General features: G+C 36.1%; 1 protein-coding gene across 2 annotated transcripts in view; it reads right to left on the minus strand.

Moving 5' to 3' along the window:
• ABCE1 (ATP binding cassette subfamily E member 1) overlaps positions 1–16843 on the minus strand; it is a 32295-nt gene that overhangs the window by 11750 nt on the left and 3702 nt on the right. The window contains exons 2-10 of one of the 2 annotated variants that reach the window (XM_005217499.5): positions 14188–14294; positions 11648–11733; positions 8801–8898; positions 7664–7781; positions 7162–7299; positions 6935–7004; positions 6627–6723; positions 5683–5772; positions 750–871 (exon numbers count right to left, since the gene is read on the minus strand). In XM_005217499.5, the coding sequence (XP_005217556.1) occupies positions 750–871; positions 5683–5772; positions 6627–6723; positions 6935–7004; positions 7162–7299; positions 7664–7781; positions 8801–8898; positions 11648–11733; positions 14188–14290 (922 nt within the window). In that variant the 5' untranslated portion in view covers positions 14291–14294. Of the gene's footprint in view, positions 1–749; positions 872–5682; positions 5773–6626; positions 6724–6934; positions 7005–7161; positions 7300–7663; positions 7782–8800; positions 8899–11647; positions 11734–14187; positions 14322–16843 lie in introns of both variants that reach the window. The other variant, NM_001083685.1, reaches the window with a different exon arrangement.

A 16843-nucleotide genomic window follows, 5' to 3' on the forward strand; every position in this document is an offset into this window, starting at 1 on the left:
GAAGTCACTCAGTCGTGCGCTACTCTTAGTGATCCCATGGACTGCAGCCCACCAGGCTCCTCCGTCCATGGGATTTTCCAGGCAAGAGTACTGGAGTGGGGTGCCATTGCCTTCTCCAAGTGGTAGGCTAGTTTTTACTTAGCCTACCTTGCTTGCCTAACTTGCTTAGGTAGGGAAAACACATGGACCAGAGAGACAGTCCCTAGTCCCTCTTTCCTGCAAGTAGTAGGAATAAGTGAAAATACACATACTGAGCTGTTGTATTAGAATTTTAGTCACTCACCAGACTATAATATATTTAACTGTTTTATTAGACTTTTGGATAACCTTAGTTCCACAAACTTAGGATACAGATTAAAGATAAATTTGAAACATGAAAACAAGATGAGCACTAAATGAATTTCAAGAGTTTTCCTACTGGTACTGGCCTGTCAAAGATAAAGCAGAAGATGACTAATAATACAGGGATGCTACAGAGGCCAAAATATAAAAGAACATTTTAGTATAGCAAATAAATAGTGAAACTGATAGGATATTTTTAGCCACAACAAAAACTTCTCCAAAAAGAAATAGGTTATGTTTAACAACTGACGTATAGAACCTTATATATGTATATTCTATTGTGATTTTAAATTTAATAAGGCCAGAGTTTTGGATAAGTACTATGACAGCAACACTTTACTTAGTATCAGCAATACATTTTCTAAGCACTGATGTGAAAGAGCACTGTGAAGAGTTTTTCAAGTTACCTTCTCTTACACTAAAAGGCATAGTGACAACACCGTAAGCACTTGGTACGCCATATAAACAGCAGATGAAGTCAGAGAGGTAGTCTAATACACTTAGATCATGCTCCACCACAATGATATATCTGAAAATCAATACAGATGTTTATTTAAAAATGTAATATAACATAATTAAAATCATATTTAATTATAATTAAAACATTTACATAGCTTTAAAAAAACCATAGTGGAAATTTTAGGAAGATAAATACATTTTAAAAAATTAACTGTATAGACCACATTAAGCAAGTTATAAAATGTTTTCTTGGAATAAGACTCTAATCAATGTTTATATTTCAAATTATTTTCCTAAACTAAAAGAAAAAAGTTAACATGAAAATTTATGAATATATGAAATAAATGTTTTGCTAATAAAAAAAACATTTTTTTACTAAATGTTTAACTAAAAATGTTTAAAAGCATTTTTAAACTTTACAAAGCAGAAATAATTATATAATAGGCCTACACTGTTTACTGTGCTGGTCAACTTATGTATTAAACCCTTCTACTTGTCCTATCCCACACTAGTTGCAGTACAGGTGTAGCAGGGGATGCGTAGAGAATATGACATAATCCTCAATCTGAGAACTTTCAATATTAGCTGTGGAGACTAGGAATTGATATAAAACAATACCAAAAAGACCACGTAGCAAAGTTTTACAGGTGATAAAAACCTAATGAAAGTCAGGAAGGAAACAGGTTAGTGTTGGAAATGGAGCACTTAATAAATGGGATAGAATAGGACCTGACTTTTTAATTAGTAAGAAAAAAAGTACTTCTAGTAGAAACAGGCAAATAAATAATAGTCATAAAGCTTTTATGTAGTATTTCATTCCTATTCAACTCAGTTTAAGATTTTCAAAAAGCAATGACCTGCAGACATCAAATTCCAATTTAATAGCTTTCTGTACAAAAACCAGCCATATTTTTATTTTAATGAAATCATTTAATCATTTAATGAAATCATTACTCCCATAAAAACTGACTCAATTTGATTCACGATGATATACTGTTTAAATTGTCAAGCGTGTCTAATTCACTGTTTTCTTTCTCTATCGCGATTCTAATTCAGGGTGTCATATTTCTATTTAATATTGCTATATGCTTTTAACAAATCTCATTTTTTTCTTCAGGGCCCCAGATAAGGCTCTTAGTTCCAGATGAAACAAATTTAACATCCTCAGATCTTCTTTTAAGACCTTCCAAAACTATAGCTACTACAGATATTCAATTTATAAAGTTACACTGATAAATCCATCATACTTAACCTAATCTAACAAACACGACACTTGGCCTAGCCTACCTGAAATGTGTTCAGAACACTTACTATTTTCCAATAAAGTGTTGACTGTCGCATGTAATGTGTTGACTACTACACTCAAAGTGAGAAGCAGAACGGTGGCAAGGGTGCCAGCTGTCTGTCCTCTCAACATATGGCTGACCGAAAGCTGCAGCTTGCTGCTGCTGCTCAGCACCACAGACCAAGAAAATACCAAAATCTGAAGTATAGTTCTACTGAATATGTACTGTTTTCACAACACTGTAAAGTCAAAAAATCTTGAGTTGAACCAAAGTATCTGTACATTCTTTTATTACATTTGTATATAGGATATACCAAAAAATGGATCTTTGTTTCCTGAATAATTTACTCTTCTATCTCTGTGTCTAAGGGCTAGTCTATGATTGAAAGGGTCTCCTGCCTAAAATCCTCATCTGTTCAAGTCCTATGTAACTCTTTAAGGTTCACCTCAAATTCTACCTCCAGTAGAAATACCCTTCTTAATGTGCAATAAACTTTCCCCCACTGTTGAACAGTGGTAAGCATCAATAAAAAGGGCAAATCACCCAAGTGAGCCAATACTTATCCTGCCTTGGTATCATTACTGGCAATGTTCTATTACTTGGAATAATTCTCTGCTTTTCTTTCACTGAAATCTTCAAGACCCAGTATATGGCAGCAGTTTTATCTAGTGGTTTTTAAGGTACTTTTAAAAAGAAAAAAAATAAGTCACCTGCTTTCTCTACTTTCATATGAATCTTATGCAGAAGTCCAAAATGTTATTAAAAAATATTTAGAAGACTCACTCTATTTTCAGAGGGTTTGGAACAATAATCTACAGCATAATGAGAAATCTATGCTGTGAAAATTTATGCCCTACACTTAATTTTGGGTTATCTGTTGGATTTTAATCTTCCTCTTGCATTATTGTTCCTCTCACTAATCCATCCTCTATTTCTTGTTGTTTCCTGGAGGATACGATCTTCAAAATCTTTTTACAGCATTAAAGACTGAATGGGTGCCTTGATACATCATAGAATTTCAGAATGCAGACATACTTCCTGAAACTTTTTATCGTCTAGCACTACAAAGAGATTATTTTGACCCTATGCCTATAAAATCATGACCCAGCACAACTGAGAGAACGTGTAACAATCATTCTCTTCCCTTTGCCAATCTAATCTGTTTTGGTATGTTATCCCTTTTACCACTATGTACTGCGCTCTCATAACGTAGAAAATAGTGACTTGACTGAATACATGTCACCTGGTTGTAAATTATTATCCTTTTATTTCTCTGCTTATGTATTCCTTAATCTACCAGATCCTAAGGTCCCTGAATATTGGGACCGCATTTTATACTCTTACATTACCCAAAGGGGCTTCTGCCCTGGTAGCACAGTGGTAAAGAACCTACCTGCCAATGCAGGTAGCTGTGGATTCAATCCCTGGGTCAGGAATATCTCCTGGAGAAGGAAATGGGTACCCTACCCCGGTATTCTCACCTGGGAAATCCCACAGAGGAGTCTGGTCGGGTACAGTCCATGGGGTCGCAAAGAGTTGGACATTACTTGGTGACTAAACAACAGCAACAATTTCCCAAAGAGCCTATCATAATGCCCTGACCTATGCATGGAGTGAAAATAATGGTCACCATTTACCTCAACTAAGACTGTCTCTTTATTACTGATATTCTAAGTTTTACTTCAAAGTATGTACAGGAATCATTTGTTCCTTGAATCTAAGGAGTCAAGTTTTTCAATTCTGGAAAAAACCTGGCCATTATCTTTTCAGTTTGATTTTTCAGATGCCTATAAAGACATACGCAATCGTCTTCTCATTCTGTTCTCTATCTTGTTCTATTCTCCATGTCCCTGAATCTCCTCCTGTTTTTCCATCTCATTCTCTGTTGTACTCTGGTGGCTTGCTCAGGTCAACTTTTAAAGTTTCTGATGCTCTTCTGTTGTCCCTAACCTGTCTAATCTGTCCAGTGAGTTTTCAATGTCATGACTATATTTCTAATTTCTAGATTCGTTTGGGTTTTTAAAACATTTACCTGTTACCTTTTTTGGAGTATTATATTTCTAGAGCTTTAAACCTTTATGTTGACTCATCTTAAATACTGCCTTCCAGCCCCTTAGAGTGCCCCTTTCAGTTCTTGAAGATCTAAGTCCTGCTGTTTGTTGTTTACTGGCTCACTCGTACACTTTCCTTCTATCATTTATAACCCTGGCTTTGAAGCTCTTGGTCTTTACCTGAAGAAATCCTGTGTGACCAGGGTTGAGAGCGTATGTCTCTGGAGTGTTTTTATATTTGTGTCGTCTACGTACCATAGAACTGAAGAGTCCAGGACTCTCTCTGTGTTACTTTCTCAGCTTGGAGGGTTTTTAGACATCCCTGATTACATAAATTTCAATTCCATATCCACGTGAGCTGCCAGTCCATAAACAGATCTGAAGGGGAACCATCCCTCCATTCCCAAGGCTCTCACTGAGTGACAGGAGTATGTTTCCTTGACATCCTCATGTGTTTATTTACTCTTTTGCTGAGACAGCAGTTGTTTGAGAGTCCTGGCATTTTGTGTGATAATTCAAAAGGAGGCTCTGCTACCTGCCCACAAATGGTTGTTAAAGCTCAAGACTTATTACAGAGACAAGCACAACCTTCAGGAAAGCCATCCTTGTTTCTCCCCTGTAATTTATAGTTCTCTGTTCGCTTTTTGATCCCCAGGGATTTCTCTTATGAAAGAAGTTATGAAATCAACTATTAAAGAATGGAACAGAAAATGCTATGCAGGAAAAACACTCTGTGTTCTGGCCATAGTCTTGCCATATCATAAATTAGAAATCTAGAAATAATTAATTTTTTTGACCTTAAACTTCTTCATCTGCAATATGGGAATACCACCTAAAGATTCTAACTTATGAGATTAATGAGGCTCAGATGAGATAACGGATATAAAAACTGCAAACTACAACAGCATCCTACGAATACATGATGTTGTGACTACTAAGAAGTTTTTAAGAACTCTTTTGTGCTCAGTAAAGACCTGGGACGACTGGAATTACTCTGTTCTAAATGATGTGTATAAGCGACATATCCATTTGAGGATCTGACAAAAGTTAAGGATCTGCTTCCTAGAAACCCATAAATATATGTCAAAAATTTGCATATCACTATAGTTGCTTCCCTGGTGGCTCAGACAGTAAAAGCGTCTGCCTACAATGTGGGAGACTGGGGTTCGATCCCTGGGTGGGGAAGATCCCTGGAGAAGGAAATGGCAAACCACTCCAGTATTCTTGCCTGGAAAATCCCATGGACAGAGGAGCCTGATAGGCTACAGTCCATGGGGTTGCAAAGAGTTGGATACGACTTAGTGACTTCACTTCACTTCACTTCATAATTCTTAGGCTCCCTGGAAACAGGTATGGTAGTAAATGCATCTTGCATTAAGAATTTCTGTTCTAGACAGAGGAAGGTTAAGTTCAAGTGATAGCTCAAAAACCAAGATGGAATATATGCACATGTATATGACATTGATGGTCCTGGTGTTGCATTTTTAGAAATTTATAAAACTTTTTAAACAGAACAGCATAGGCACACACCAAATCTTACTTACCTGTCTGGATTTATTAGAGATCGTATAGTAATAGCAGCCTTTAAACGCTGCTTGACATCTAGGTAACTAGAAGGTTCATCAAACATAAAACTATGAAAAAGAAAAGCAAACATAATATGAAAAGCAAGTATGATAATTATTCTATCTTGCATGTTAAAGCACTGAAATATTTCTGATTTAACAACAACAAAAATCCCATAACGGTAAAAATTTCTATATTCTGTTCAGAAGTAGAAGTAAGAAATTATGAAAAGCAGGACAGCATATCAAGTATGGGGAGAGGCTCACAGATTAGGCTAACTTACAAACTGTTATCTCCTCATGAAAACTATTCTGATATACTCCAAAATAATTCAGAGTGCTCTTATAATTGGCTGAAATCAGTTGCACTAAAGCAAACAGTTTTTGGAAAGGAGGGCCTTGCAAAAAATTATAGAATACGGAGAAAAACTAGCCTACATTGGACGCCAGAGTAGAAGTATGGAAAAAGATGAGAGCAAAAAATATCTGGGAAAAGAGAGACATTAAAAGGTAGGAAGGAAACTCGCCTTTACATTTGTCTCTCACGTGGCATGCCACCCTGATTTAGGATAACCTAAAAGACCTCATGTTCCACTTGAACTATTAAAAACCTTGCCGGCCTCGTTGGAGACCTTACATCTTAAAAAAAATAATCTTCCTATGTATAAATAGAGTTTACAAAATACCTGACCTTATATTAAAAGGCTCTAGAATTCGTAAGTTGTAAAGTTTTTACCCCTGATGGAGTAACAGGGGAATAGGCAATGGATGCACAGCTGCTTCAACATCTGCACTCAAAAGTTAAAACATTCACTACTCCTTCTAATATTAACAATTTATCCCAAGCCACTGCTCTTTTAGCAGCATTATAAATAAAAACTCTAAAGTAAGGGTAACATTTACAAGAATATAAAGTAACCTACATATCAGCTTTCTGTATGCAAACGACCGCACAGGCAAATCTCTGCAACTCTCCTCCTGAAAGATCTTCAACATTGCGTTCTTTCAGATGGGTTAAATCTATAAGAGGAATTGTCTTTAATGTTATTCTATTTTACCTCTTCAGGGTAAAATGTGCATTGCAAATCATCCTGCATTTGAATATTTCAGCTGAAAGTATGACAATTACTAGAGATTTTTCCCATTTATTTCAGTAATCCATATAAAGGCATCAAACTTTATGAGTTAAATTCATGGTCTATTAAAACACATACACAAAATAAACACTTACCAAGCTGCTGACATACAATTGCTTGTGTCTTTGTTTCATCTTTTCGGTCCAAAATAGACCCCACTGTCCCCTGTCACAATATATCAGTAACAGTTACTACTATTTTCCTTCAATACTAGTCCCTTCAATATTAAGAAGAGTCACAAAGTAAAACAAGTTTAATTTATCTTTCATATGTCCACCAATATTTGTAATACCCACTACACATCTCCTAAAAAGCAACTGACCTTTGCAGCCTTGGGAATCTGGTCTACGTACTGAGGTTTGATAATGGCTTTTAGGTCATCTTCAAGAATCTTGGTAAAGTAATTTTGCAATTCAGATCCACGGAAGTAAGTCAGAATTTCTTGCCAATCAGGTGGATCCTAGAAATGTATGTATAATTATCTGAATTTAGTAATACAATTGCAAAGAGGATAAATGTTATACAAAATAGAACATATACCCAAATAGAATACTTTTGCTTCTAATATACTAATAGTACCAGAGGTGGATTTTTTTTTTTCCAAATCAAGGAACATAACAGTTTACAAAATCTCAGAATTATCAATTAAGTAGCATTAACACATTTTTAACTAAAAAGGAGTTTCGTTTATAGTTTCTCAGCACTAATTACACAAATAATCTTGAAAATAAGAACATTAAAAAATAAAATCACACATACTCTCTCCTTCACAGCCTCATAAAACTGACCCAAGATACTCATTTTTATAAGGTGGTAATACATACATCATACTTCCCAAGGTTTGGCTTTTGCTTTCCTGCTAAAATTTTTAAAGCAGTTGACTTTCCAATACCATTAGTTCCAACTAATCCCAAAACTTCACCCGGACGAGGAATAGGCAACCTGTCACAAGTGTACAAAAATAATGAAACAACTCAGACTTAGGTAGAAAAAGCTACATAATACCAGAACGATGTCTTCTGATGCATTTGCACTCCACACACATTCATTAATAAGCCAAAAGAGAAATATGCCAGATATTATTGGCTATTAGGAAAAAACAAAAACAGCAGCCAAGATTAACTTAAACTGTTAATTGTTAGAAATGCATCCATGACCAATATTACTCCAAATTTTATTTATTCAACTTTCACTCACAGTCTAAAGTAACAATTTTTCTTCACATATAAGGCTCAGTTTTAATGTACAATAAAATGTTTTGGTACAAAACTGCAGAGCAGGTGCAACCTCACAGTCTTTTTCCTTCTTTCTTTTTTTTGGCCTGCCATTTACTTACAAGGAGAGAAGTGCCACATCAACCAGAAATATTCCACTTCATACTCCCTGCTGCAGTAGGGCCCCTTAAAGCTGGCAGGTTGAGAAATACCTTTTTATTAGTTAAATCTAGACTCCCCGATTCAAAATATTAGTGTTCAGCAGATTAAAAACCTCAAAGAATGTCTGTCAATAACAGTATATGTTGAAGCTCAGGGTAATATTCTCTGTAGATCATGAGATTAATAGATAAATAAAATCAACACAAGGCCCCTTAAAAATTATTTTGGGGAGAAGGATTTCATAACAACAATGATTCTCACCCCAGTTGTATACTAGAATCACCTGGGAGCCTTATCAGCTTACTAATGTCCAGACTATACATCCAGAGATAAGATGTAATTCAACTGGGTTGAAATTACCTGGGCATGAGTACTTTTAAAAAGACTCTCAGGTAATTTTAATGTCAGCCTGAATGAACCACTGACATATACAATGCTATTCTGCATGATGTTATAATATTATATTTTGCTTTAGTGGATGCAAAAGTTATTACCACTTATTTTCCATTTTTTAGTTTCTCTGAAAATTTCAAATGTATTTTACTCTTGACTGAAGCAAAGAAGAATGCTGACTTGGAAATATACCTGTGAAGTTTGAAGGCATTGGCACAATATCGGTGTGTTGTTTCTTTTTCCAAGTTGCTTGGTAAGTTGACAATTGATAAGGCGCCAAAGGGGCATTTCTGTTATTTAAAATAAAGAATTAAGTTTCCATTAATTTTTAGAAATATGTGCATGACTAAAACGAACAGATTAAGAAGTTTTTTTTTTTTTGAGATAGAACATTTTTATTCAAATATGTAAGTACATTTTGTGTCCCATGTATTTTTTTTTAGTTGTTTTTTATTTTATTTATTTATTTAAATTTTATTTTATTTTTAAACTTTACAATATTGTATTAGTTTTGCCAAATATCGAAATGAATCCACCACAGGTATACATGTGTTCCCCATCCTGAACCCTCCTCCCTCCTCCCTCCCCATACCCTCCCTCTGGGTCGTCCCAGTACACCAGCCCCAAGTATCCAGTATCGTGCATCGAACCTGGACTGGCAACTCATTTCATACATGATATTTTACATGTTTCAATGCCATTCTCCCAAATCTCCCCACCCTCTCCCTCTCCCACAGAGTCCATAAGACTGATCTATACATCACTGTCTCTTTTGCTATCTCATACACAGAAGTTTTTATATTAATTTTCCAAATGTGGGAGTTTCACACAGGTGTTTAAGTACTGTTTCACTTCCTATCCTTAAAAAAGTTAAGTTACTCGAAGGCAAGAATTTTAACTAATAAATCTGTATTCCCCTTAGTAACTGGCAAAATGCTGGAGATTTAATCTGTTTAACACTTAGTTAAAAACCTTACAGACCTGGAGATAGATTTTTGCGTTTTTTAAAAAATATTATTAGATAAAAGAAGGTTAAGAGCAAGATAAAACTTGATTATCTGGCATAGCTCAGCCAGTAACGCTTCTGTCTGCAATGCTGGAGACCTGGGTTCAATTCCTTGGTTGGGAAGCTCCCCTGGAGAAGGAAATGACAACCCACTCCAGTATTCCTGCCTGGAGAATCCCATGGACAGAGGAGCCTGGCAGGCTACAGCTCATGGGATGGCAAGAGTCGGACACGACTTGGTGCTATCTTTCTTTTCTATTGAGCGTACTATCTCATATACAGTCAATGAGAAACATCGTCCCTTTATTTCCTTCTTTCTGTCTTCTGTACGCTTCCTTTACAACTTTGTAAAGTCCTTTAAGGTCATGGTTTGTACCTTTCTTGGTCTATTTACATCTCAACAACAGCTAGCATAGTATCTGCACAGAGAAAGGACTAATGTCTTTCCATTGTGATTTTTAACCATTCCACATGAAAAAGATATTCATATTCCAAGTGAGTAAATTCACATAAAAAGAAAAACATTTATTCATAGAAAAACTTATTCAAATGGTGACTGTCAATCAGATAAATGCCCAAGGAACAAGAATGGTAAAAATTGGAAGGTGATTTAAGAGTGGTAATGTGGCTAGAAAAATTCCTCCAAAGTACAGATAAAACCAAAAGGGTACAAGCGAAATGTATAAATGCAGATTAGAAATCTGTTCAATGAGCTTAGGGAACTAATTCAAAAGTTTATATACAAAGGTTTCAGTGAATTCCCATTTTCTAAGTTATAAGAACACAGAAGTTTAAAAAACAAAACTCTTATTTTCAAGTTAATTCCTTATGCAAGATGGTTTTTTTTTTTTTTTTACAAATGGAGTCACTGCCATTTACAGAATTCTCTATTATTCTATCAATGTACATAAAATGCTTATTGGCTTCAAGTAATTTAAATTTCTCTTAATCTTCAAAGAAAAAATATCCATGTTGTTCATATACATGCTGCATTTCAAGTATCCTAAGTGTTCAGGAAGTATACACTACCCCTCTCCCCAAAGAGATTCATTACATCAGTATCTTTTCTGCCATGGAGTACATACCCAAATTCTGCAATCTCAATATTCTATAGTAGCCAAGAAAGAAAATAAAATCAAATATAGTGTTCAAAATAAGATTTCCAGCACCCACAACATTGGCAGGCAAAAAATATTTGCTGGAAGAAATGTCTCCTGCTTATACTATCAAAAGAAGAAAAAACGCTTTCAGGTACCGAGCTTGGTACTTCTGGATACTTAACTGAAAATTCAGAAACCAATTTAAAATATACTTGAGCCTAATTAGAAAAAATAATAGGTGGTAGCCATATTCCAGGAAAGGTCCTTTCTAAAATATACTATGTGCAAATAAAAAATAACTAATTTAAGAACTTTATACTCTGACTCCTAAATATCTTTTAAGAACCAAAGTTGGAAATCCATCACTCTTGAAGAAAAGCCCTAATCAAACTATTCAATATAACAAAAACTGAAGCATTTTGAAAAGTTACACTATTGGGATAAATTCAACAATAAAAGAATACAGCAAAAGCAGCACTTCAGGATTAGGTTAAACTAAGAAAAGTTTTTGGCTGTGTCCATTTTTATTTAAAAGTGTGAATTTAAAATTTAACAGACTTGAAAAAAATAATATATAATATGACTCATAGTTTTTGTATTTATATTTCCAAAAAGTTTTGGTAAAGATCTGGAGAATGTTCTTATAAGAGGGTGAAAAAGAGAAATTAATTTTGGTTGGAGATGGCTTTACAAAATTGCATACAGCAAGGATAACTTTTATTATTATTTTTTAAAAGGATAACGTTTAAATGGGGTGGCTTAATTAATTGAAACTGCAATAATATTACTAATATAAGAAAACCATTTTTCTAAATTTGTATTATTTTTTCACTGTTTCATACTTGGCTCTTTAAAAACAGTTATAATGTATTCAGAATTTTTAAATTTCATTTTTAGGTTATAATTTAATACAATAAATAAAATATCACTTACTTTAATACAAATACCACAGCCAATACAAAGAGTTTCAGAAATCCAAGCTATTTTGCTCTGGGCGGTAACCTCTATGCATAATTTTCCTGCAAAGGAAAAGACAGAATTAAGACATTTATTCTGATAAGTCTAATTTTCTGACAACGCTGTTATTTCAGCAATTCTTGTTCCAAATTTCCATAAAGAATCAAATTTTCAAAGATCACAAAAAGAAATACACTTGAGATAATATCTTAAATCAGTGCTTTGTATGGATACACTGCTGGACTTATTTACTTATATGAATATTTGTCATGCAAGACAGAGGTGACTAATATACTTATTTTAATTTACTACAAGAAGATGTTGGTTAAAGTATTCGTTGTCATTGGGTCACTAAGTCATGTCCAACTCTTTGTGACCCCATGGACTGTAGCCCTCCAGGCTCCATCCATGGAATTTTCCAGGCAAGATACTGGAGTGGATTGCCATTTCTTTTTTTTTTTAATATTTACTTATTTTTTATTTGGCTGTGCTGGATCTTAGCTGTGGCATGTGGGATCTAGTTTCTTGACCAGGGTTCAAACCACGGCCCCCTGCATTGGGAGCATGTAGTCTTAGCCAATGGACCACCAGGGAAGTCCTAGGGGTTGCTATTTCTGATCTTAAAAGTTGACTAACCTGAATATTTAATCCACCAAATATGCCTTGACAATGGTAATGTATACCCGACAGGAGAATGAAATATATTAGCTAGATCAGGAAAGCTCCCCAAAGACATGCATCTAATACACAGACTAAATTAAATTTAGCATTAAGAATACCAATAATAGCATTTCTGAATAGCACAGTAGACTGTAAGATATGACATCTAAAGTTTCTTTTAAGATTTAGTAAGTTTATTTCTCACTAGTATATTTAAAGTAACAATTATTTAGCATAGCTTTTAAAGACTAGCAATTCTGAATTTTTGAGAATTTATTTAATCTTGAAAATGTAGCAAAAGCTCATGAACAGTCATTCATACTAAGCTGTTTTTAAAAAGAATATTATCAAACGCAAACATCTTGGTAGTTCTTTCTTCGTGATTTAAAGTAACTATAGGATTTTGTAGACCTGGAAGACTCTCACTAATTTGAACACTGGTTTGATTTTACAGTCAATGAACTTAAACAATACATGAACTGTGAACTTCAGATGTTCAAACTGGTTTTAGAAAAGGCAGAGGAACCAGAGATCAAATTGCCAACATCCGTTGGATCATTGAGAAAGCAAGAGAGTTCCAGAAAAACATCTATTTCTGCTTTATTGCCTATGCCAAAGCCTTTGACAGTGTGGATCACAATAAACTGTGGAAAATTCTGAAAGAGATGGGAATACCAGACCACCTGACCTGCCTCTAGAGAAACGTGTATGCAGGTCAGGAAGCAACAGTTAGAACTGGACATGGAACAACAGACTGGTTCCCAATAGGAAAAGGAGTAGGTCAAGGCTGTATATTGTCACCCTGCTTATTTAACTTATATGCAGAGTACATCATGAGAAACGCTGGACTGGAAGAAGCACAAGCAGGAATCAAGCTTGCCAGGAGAAATATCAATAACCTCAGATATGCAGATGACACCACCCTTATGGCAGAAAGTGAAGGAGAACCAAAGAGCCTCTTGATGAAAGCGCAAGAGGAGAGTGAAAAGGTAGGCTTAAAGCTCAACATTCAGAAAACTAAGATCACAGCAAGAGGTCCCATCACTTCATGGGAAATAGATGGGGAAACAGTGGCAGACTATTTTTTTGGGCTCCAAAGTCACTGCAGATGGTGATTGCAGCCATGAAATTAACAGATGCTTACTCCTTGGAAGGAAAGTTATGACAACCTAGACAGCGTATTAAAAAGCAGGGATATTACTTTGCCAACAAAGGTCCGTCTAGTCAAGGCTATGGTTTTTCCAGTGGTCATATATGGATGTGAGAGATGGACTGTGAAGAAAGCTGAGCACTGAAGAATTGATGCTTTTGAACTGTGGTGTTGGAGAAGACTCTTGAGAGTCCTTTGGACTGCAAGGAGATCAAACCAGTCCATCCTAAAGGAGATCGGTCCTGGGTGTTCACTGGAAGGACTGATGTTGAAGCTGAACTCCAATACTTTGGCCACCTGATGCAAAGGGCTGATTCATTTGAAAAGACCCTGATGCTGGGAAAGATTGAGGGCAGGAGGAGAAGGGGACGACAGAGGATGAGATGGTTGGATGGCATCACCGACTCAATGGACATGAGTTTGGGTAAACTTCGGGAGCTGGTGATGGACAGGGAGGCCCGGCGTGCTGTGTGCCATTCATGGGGTCAAAAAGAGTTGGATACAACTGAGTGACTGAACTGAACTGAACTTAAACAGGATCATTTAGTCACAAAGTATTAAAAGAAATTTAGAATAATATCTGGTCTTATTTTTACATTTTAAAGAAACTAACAGGGGTGAAAAGTGTACACTAAAGCCTAGAGAACCATGAAGATAATGTATTCTTTTAAAACTTTCTCTTATCCTTAAATGATCCACAGCTTACCCATCCGAACCACAGGGCAACTCTTCTTGCACTCCTGCCGACATTTCTTAGGTTTACATTTGTCATGGTTGACAATAGCAATTCTTGTTAATTTATCCGCCATGATTCTAAGGAAGTAAGAATATCCAGTTCCTCTATTAAAGAAAAGATTAACAAAATTATGGCATAGTCAGTGCAGTTTATTAAGAGAAGTCAGTCACAGGTATAAAAAATTCAAGAGGAGGAGATATCACTATTTCAGATATTAATACCTGGAACTAATTAAAAAAAAACTAGTGAAAGCAATAAAATAACTTGTTATGTCTGGAAAAACAAAATTTTACTTATATACCATTAATCAGAAAACTTATATGTAGAAGGAAAAAAATACTACTTTCAACAGTATATACACGTGTGATGAAACTCAAAATTACCACTGAAAGACACAAAAGACCTGAACAAATAGAATAGCATGCTGTTTCAATTTTCACAAAAGAGAATAGTCAATATCATAGTTTTCAATCTTCCCTGAATTTATACATTTAATTCAATCTCAAAGGGAAAAAACTGAATCAGACAAATAAAATCTAAAGCTCTTATGCAAAAAGTAGTAATAGCCAGGAAAATGGGAAAAGAGTAAGGGGTTGGGGAACCTATACTTGACATATGGAAAAAACTGATATAAGGCCTAAGTAATTAATGCTGATACCAGTGGATGAATACTGACAATAAAATAGAACAGAAAGACTTGACATGAAACATACATATGATAAAGATGTTTACTTCCTCCCTCTAACTAATCATCACTTCATGTCTTATCTATTTGACTATGATACTACTGGAGAAGGCAATGTGGCACCCCACTCCAGTGCTCTTGCCTAGAAAATCCCATGGGCAGAGGAGCCTGGTAGGCTGCAGTCCATGTGGTTGCTACGAGTCAGACATGACTGAGCAACTTCACTTTTTTCACTTTCATGCATTGGAGAAGGAAATGGCAACCCACTCCAGGGTTCTTGCCTGGAGAATCCCAGGGACGGGGGAGCCTGGTGGGCTGCCATCTATGGGGTCACACAGAGTCAGACACGACTGAAGCGACTTAGCAGCAGCAGCATGATACTACTGATGGAAGTGGCAATTACTAAGGGTTTAACCATTATGTTGGTCAATTGGAAAAAAAAGTAAAAACTGCTTTCCCTGGGAACTGAAAATATGGTCAAGATGAATTTTATGTTAACTGCACTGATATGAAAAGGAGACCGGGGACTTCCCTGGAGGTCCAGAGGTTAGGATTTTGCCTTCCAACGTCCAAAAAACCAAAACATAAGACAGAAGCAATACTGTAACAAATTCAATAAAGACTTTAAAAGTGATCCACACACACAAAAGAGAGACCAAGTAACTGAAAGTTTGAAAGTTTAGTCGCTCAGTCATGTCCGATTCTTCGCGACCCCATGGATTGTACACTACCAGGCTCCTCCGTCCACGGGATTTTCCACAAGAGTGCTGGAGCAGGGTGCCATTAACTATATGTATATAATTTTGGAGATTTTAAAGTCTTGATATTTAACAGCAACATAAATTACAGAGCTGAAGTCAAAGTTAACATAATCTTCTATATACTGGGCTTAGTGATAGAAATTAATTTTCTTAGAATGGGATCAAAGTAATTCCAAAAAGCGCCTTACTACTCCAGTTTATTCCAATATGTAATGAAAGAACCTCAAGCCAAAAGATTATTGATCAACAAAGACATTCTGCTGGCTTTTTCTATCATGACTATGAACCCCCATCCAGATTTTTCTTGACCGAAAGCTTCCTCTAGCCTGTCCTCTCAGTTTATTAACCACTTTCCTCTAATGAGCTTGTCTTTTACCCTACCCCAGCCCTTCTTCCTTTGGCTAAATCCTTTACCTCGTCATTTTGAATAACTGCATTTTTCTGTAACCAACCTTTCAAATACGCCATTCTCCAACCAACATTTCTATCTTTTCACTTCACCACTCACATACACAACAATCCAACAACGCTTTGAACTCCCCTCATTCCTCAGACGTGTAACTGTCTCTACTGCTGCTGCTGCTAAGTCGCGTCAGTCGTGTCCGACTCTGTGTGACCCCATAGACGGCTACTCCGTCCCTGGGATTCTCCAGGCAAGAACACTGGAGTGGGTTGCCATTTCCTTCTCCAATGCATGAAAGTGAAAAGTGAAAGTGGTCGCTCAGTCGTGTCCGACTCTTCGCGACCCCATGGACTGCAGCCCACCAGGCTCCTCTGTCCACGGGATTTTCCAGGCAAGAGTACTGGAGTGGGTCGCCAGTGCCTTCTCCAGTAACTGTCTCTAGATTCTATCAAATTTCCACTGTCCTTCATCCCTTTGTATCTTTGATGTCTTTTGTACCCACCTAAAATTGTCAGTCACTTACACCCTTATCTATAATTCTGGTTAAATTCAACTCTTCACCTGCACACAGATGGCAAGAGAAAAAACAAAGCCACGCTGACTAGTATCATCTCGAGTGAACCTTTATGCCAATTAGCCATCACACTATATGTATTTCCATAGCTAAGTCCCTTTGCAAACTAAAAGATATCCATCCGCCAAGGAGAAGGTTGCAACAACTTTTTCCTGTCTTTAACATCAATTATTCAGTCTTTCCCAGCTTATTCCCAGCATTCA

The sequence above is a fragment of the Bos taurus genome, chromosome 17 (assembly GCF_002263795.3).
Source record: "Bos taurus isolate L1 Dominette 01449 registration number 42190680 breed Hereford chromosome 17, ARS-UCD2.0, whole genome shotgun sequence".
Taxonomy (NCBI): domain Eukaryota; kingdom Metazoa; phylum Chordata; class Mammalia; order Artiodactyla; family Bovidae; genus Bos; species Bos taurus.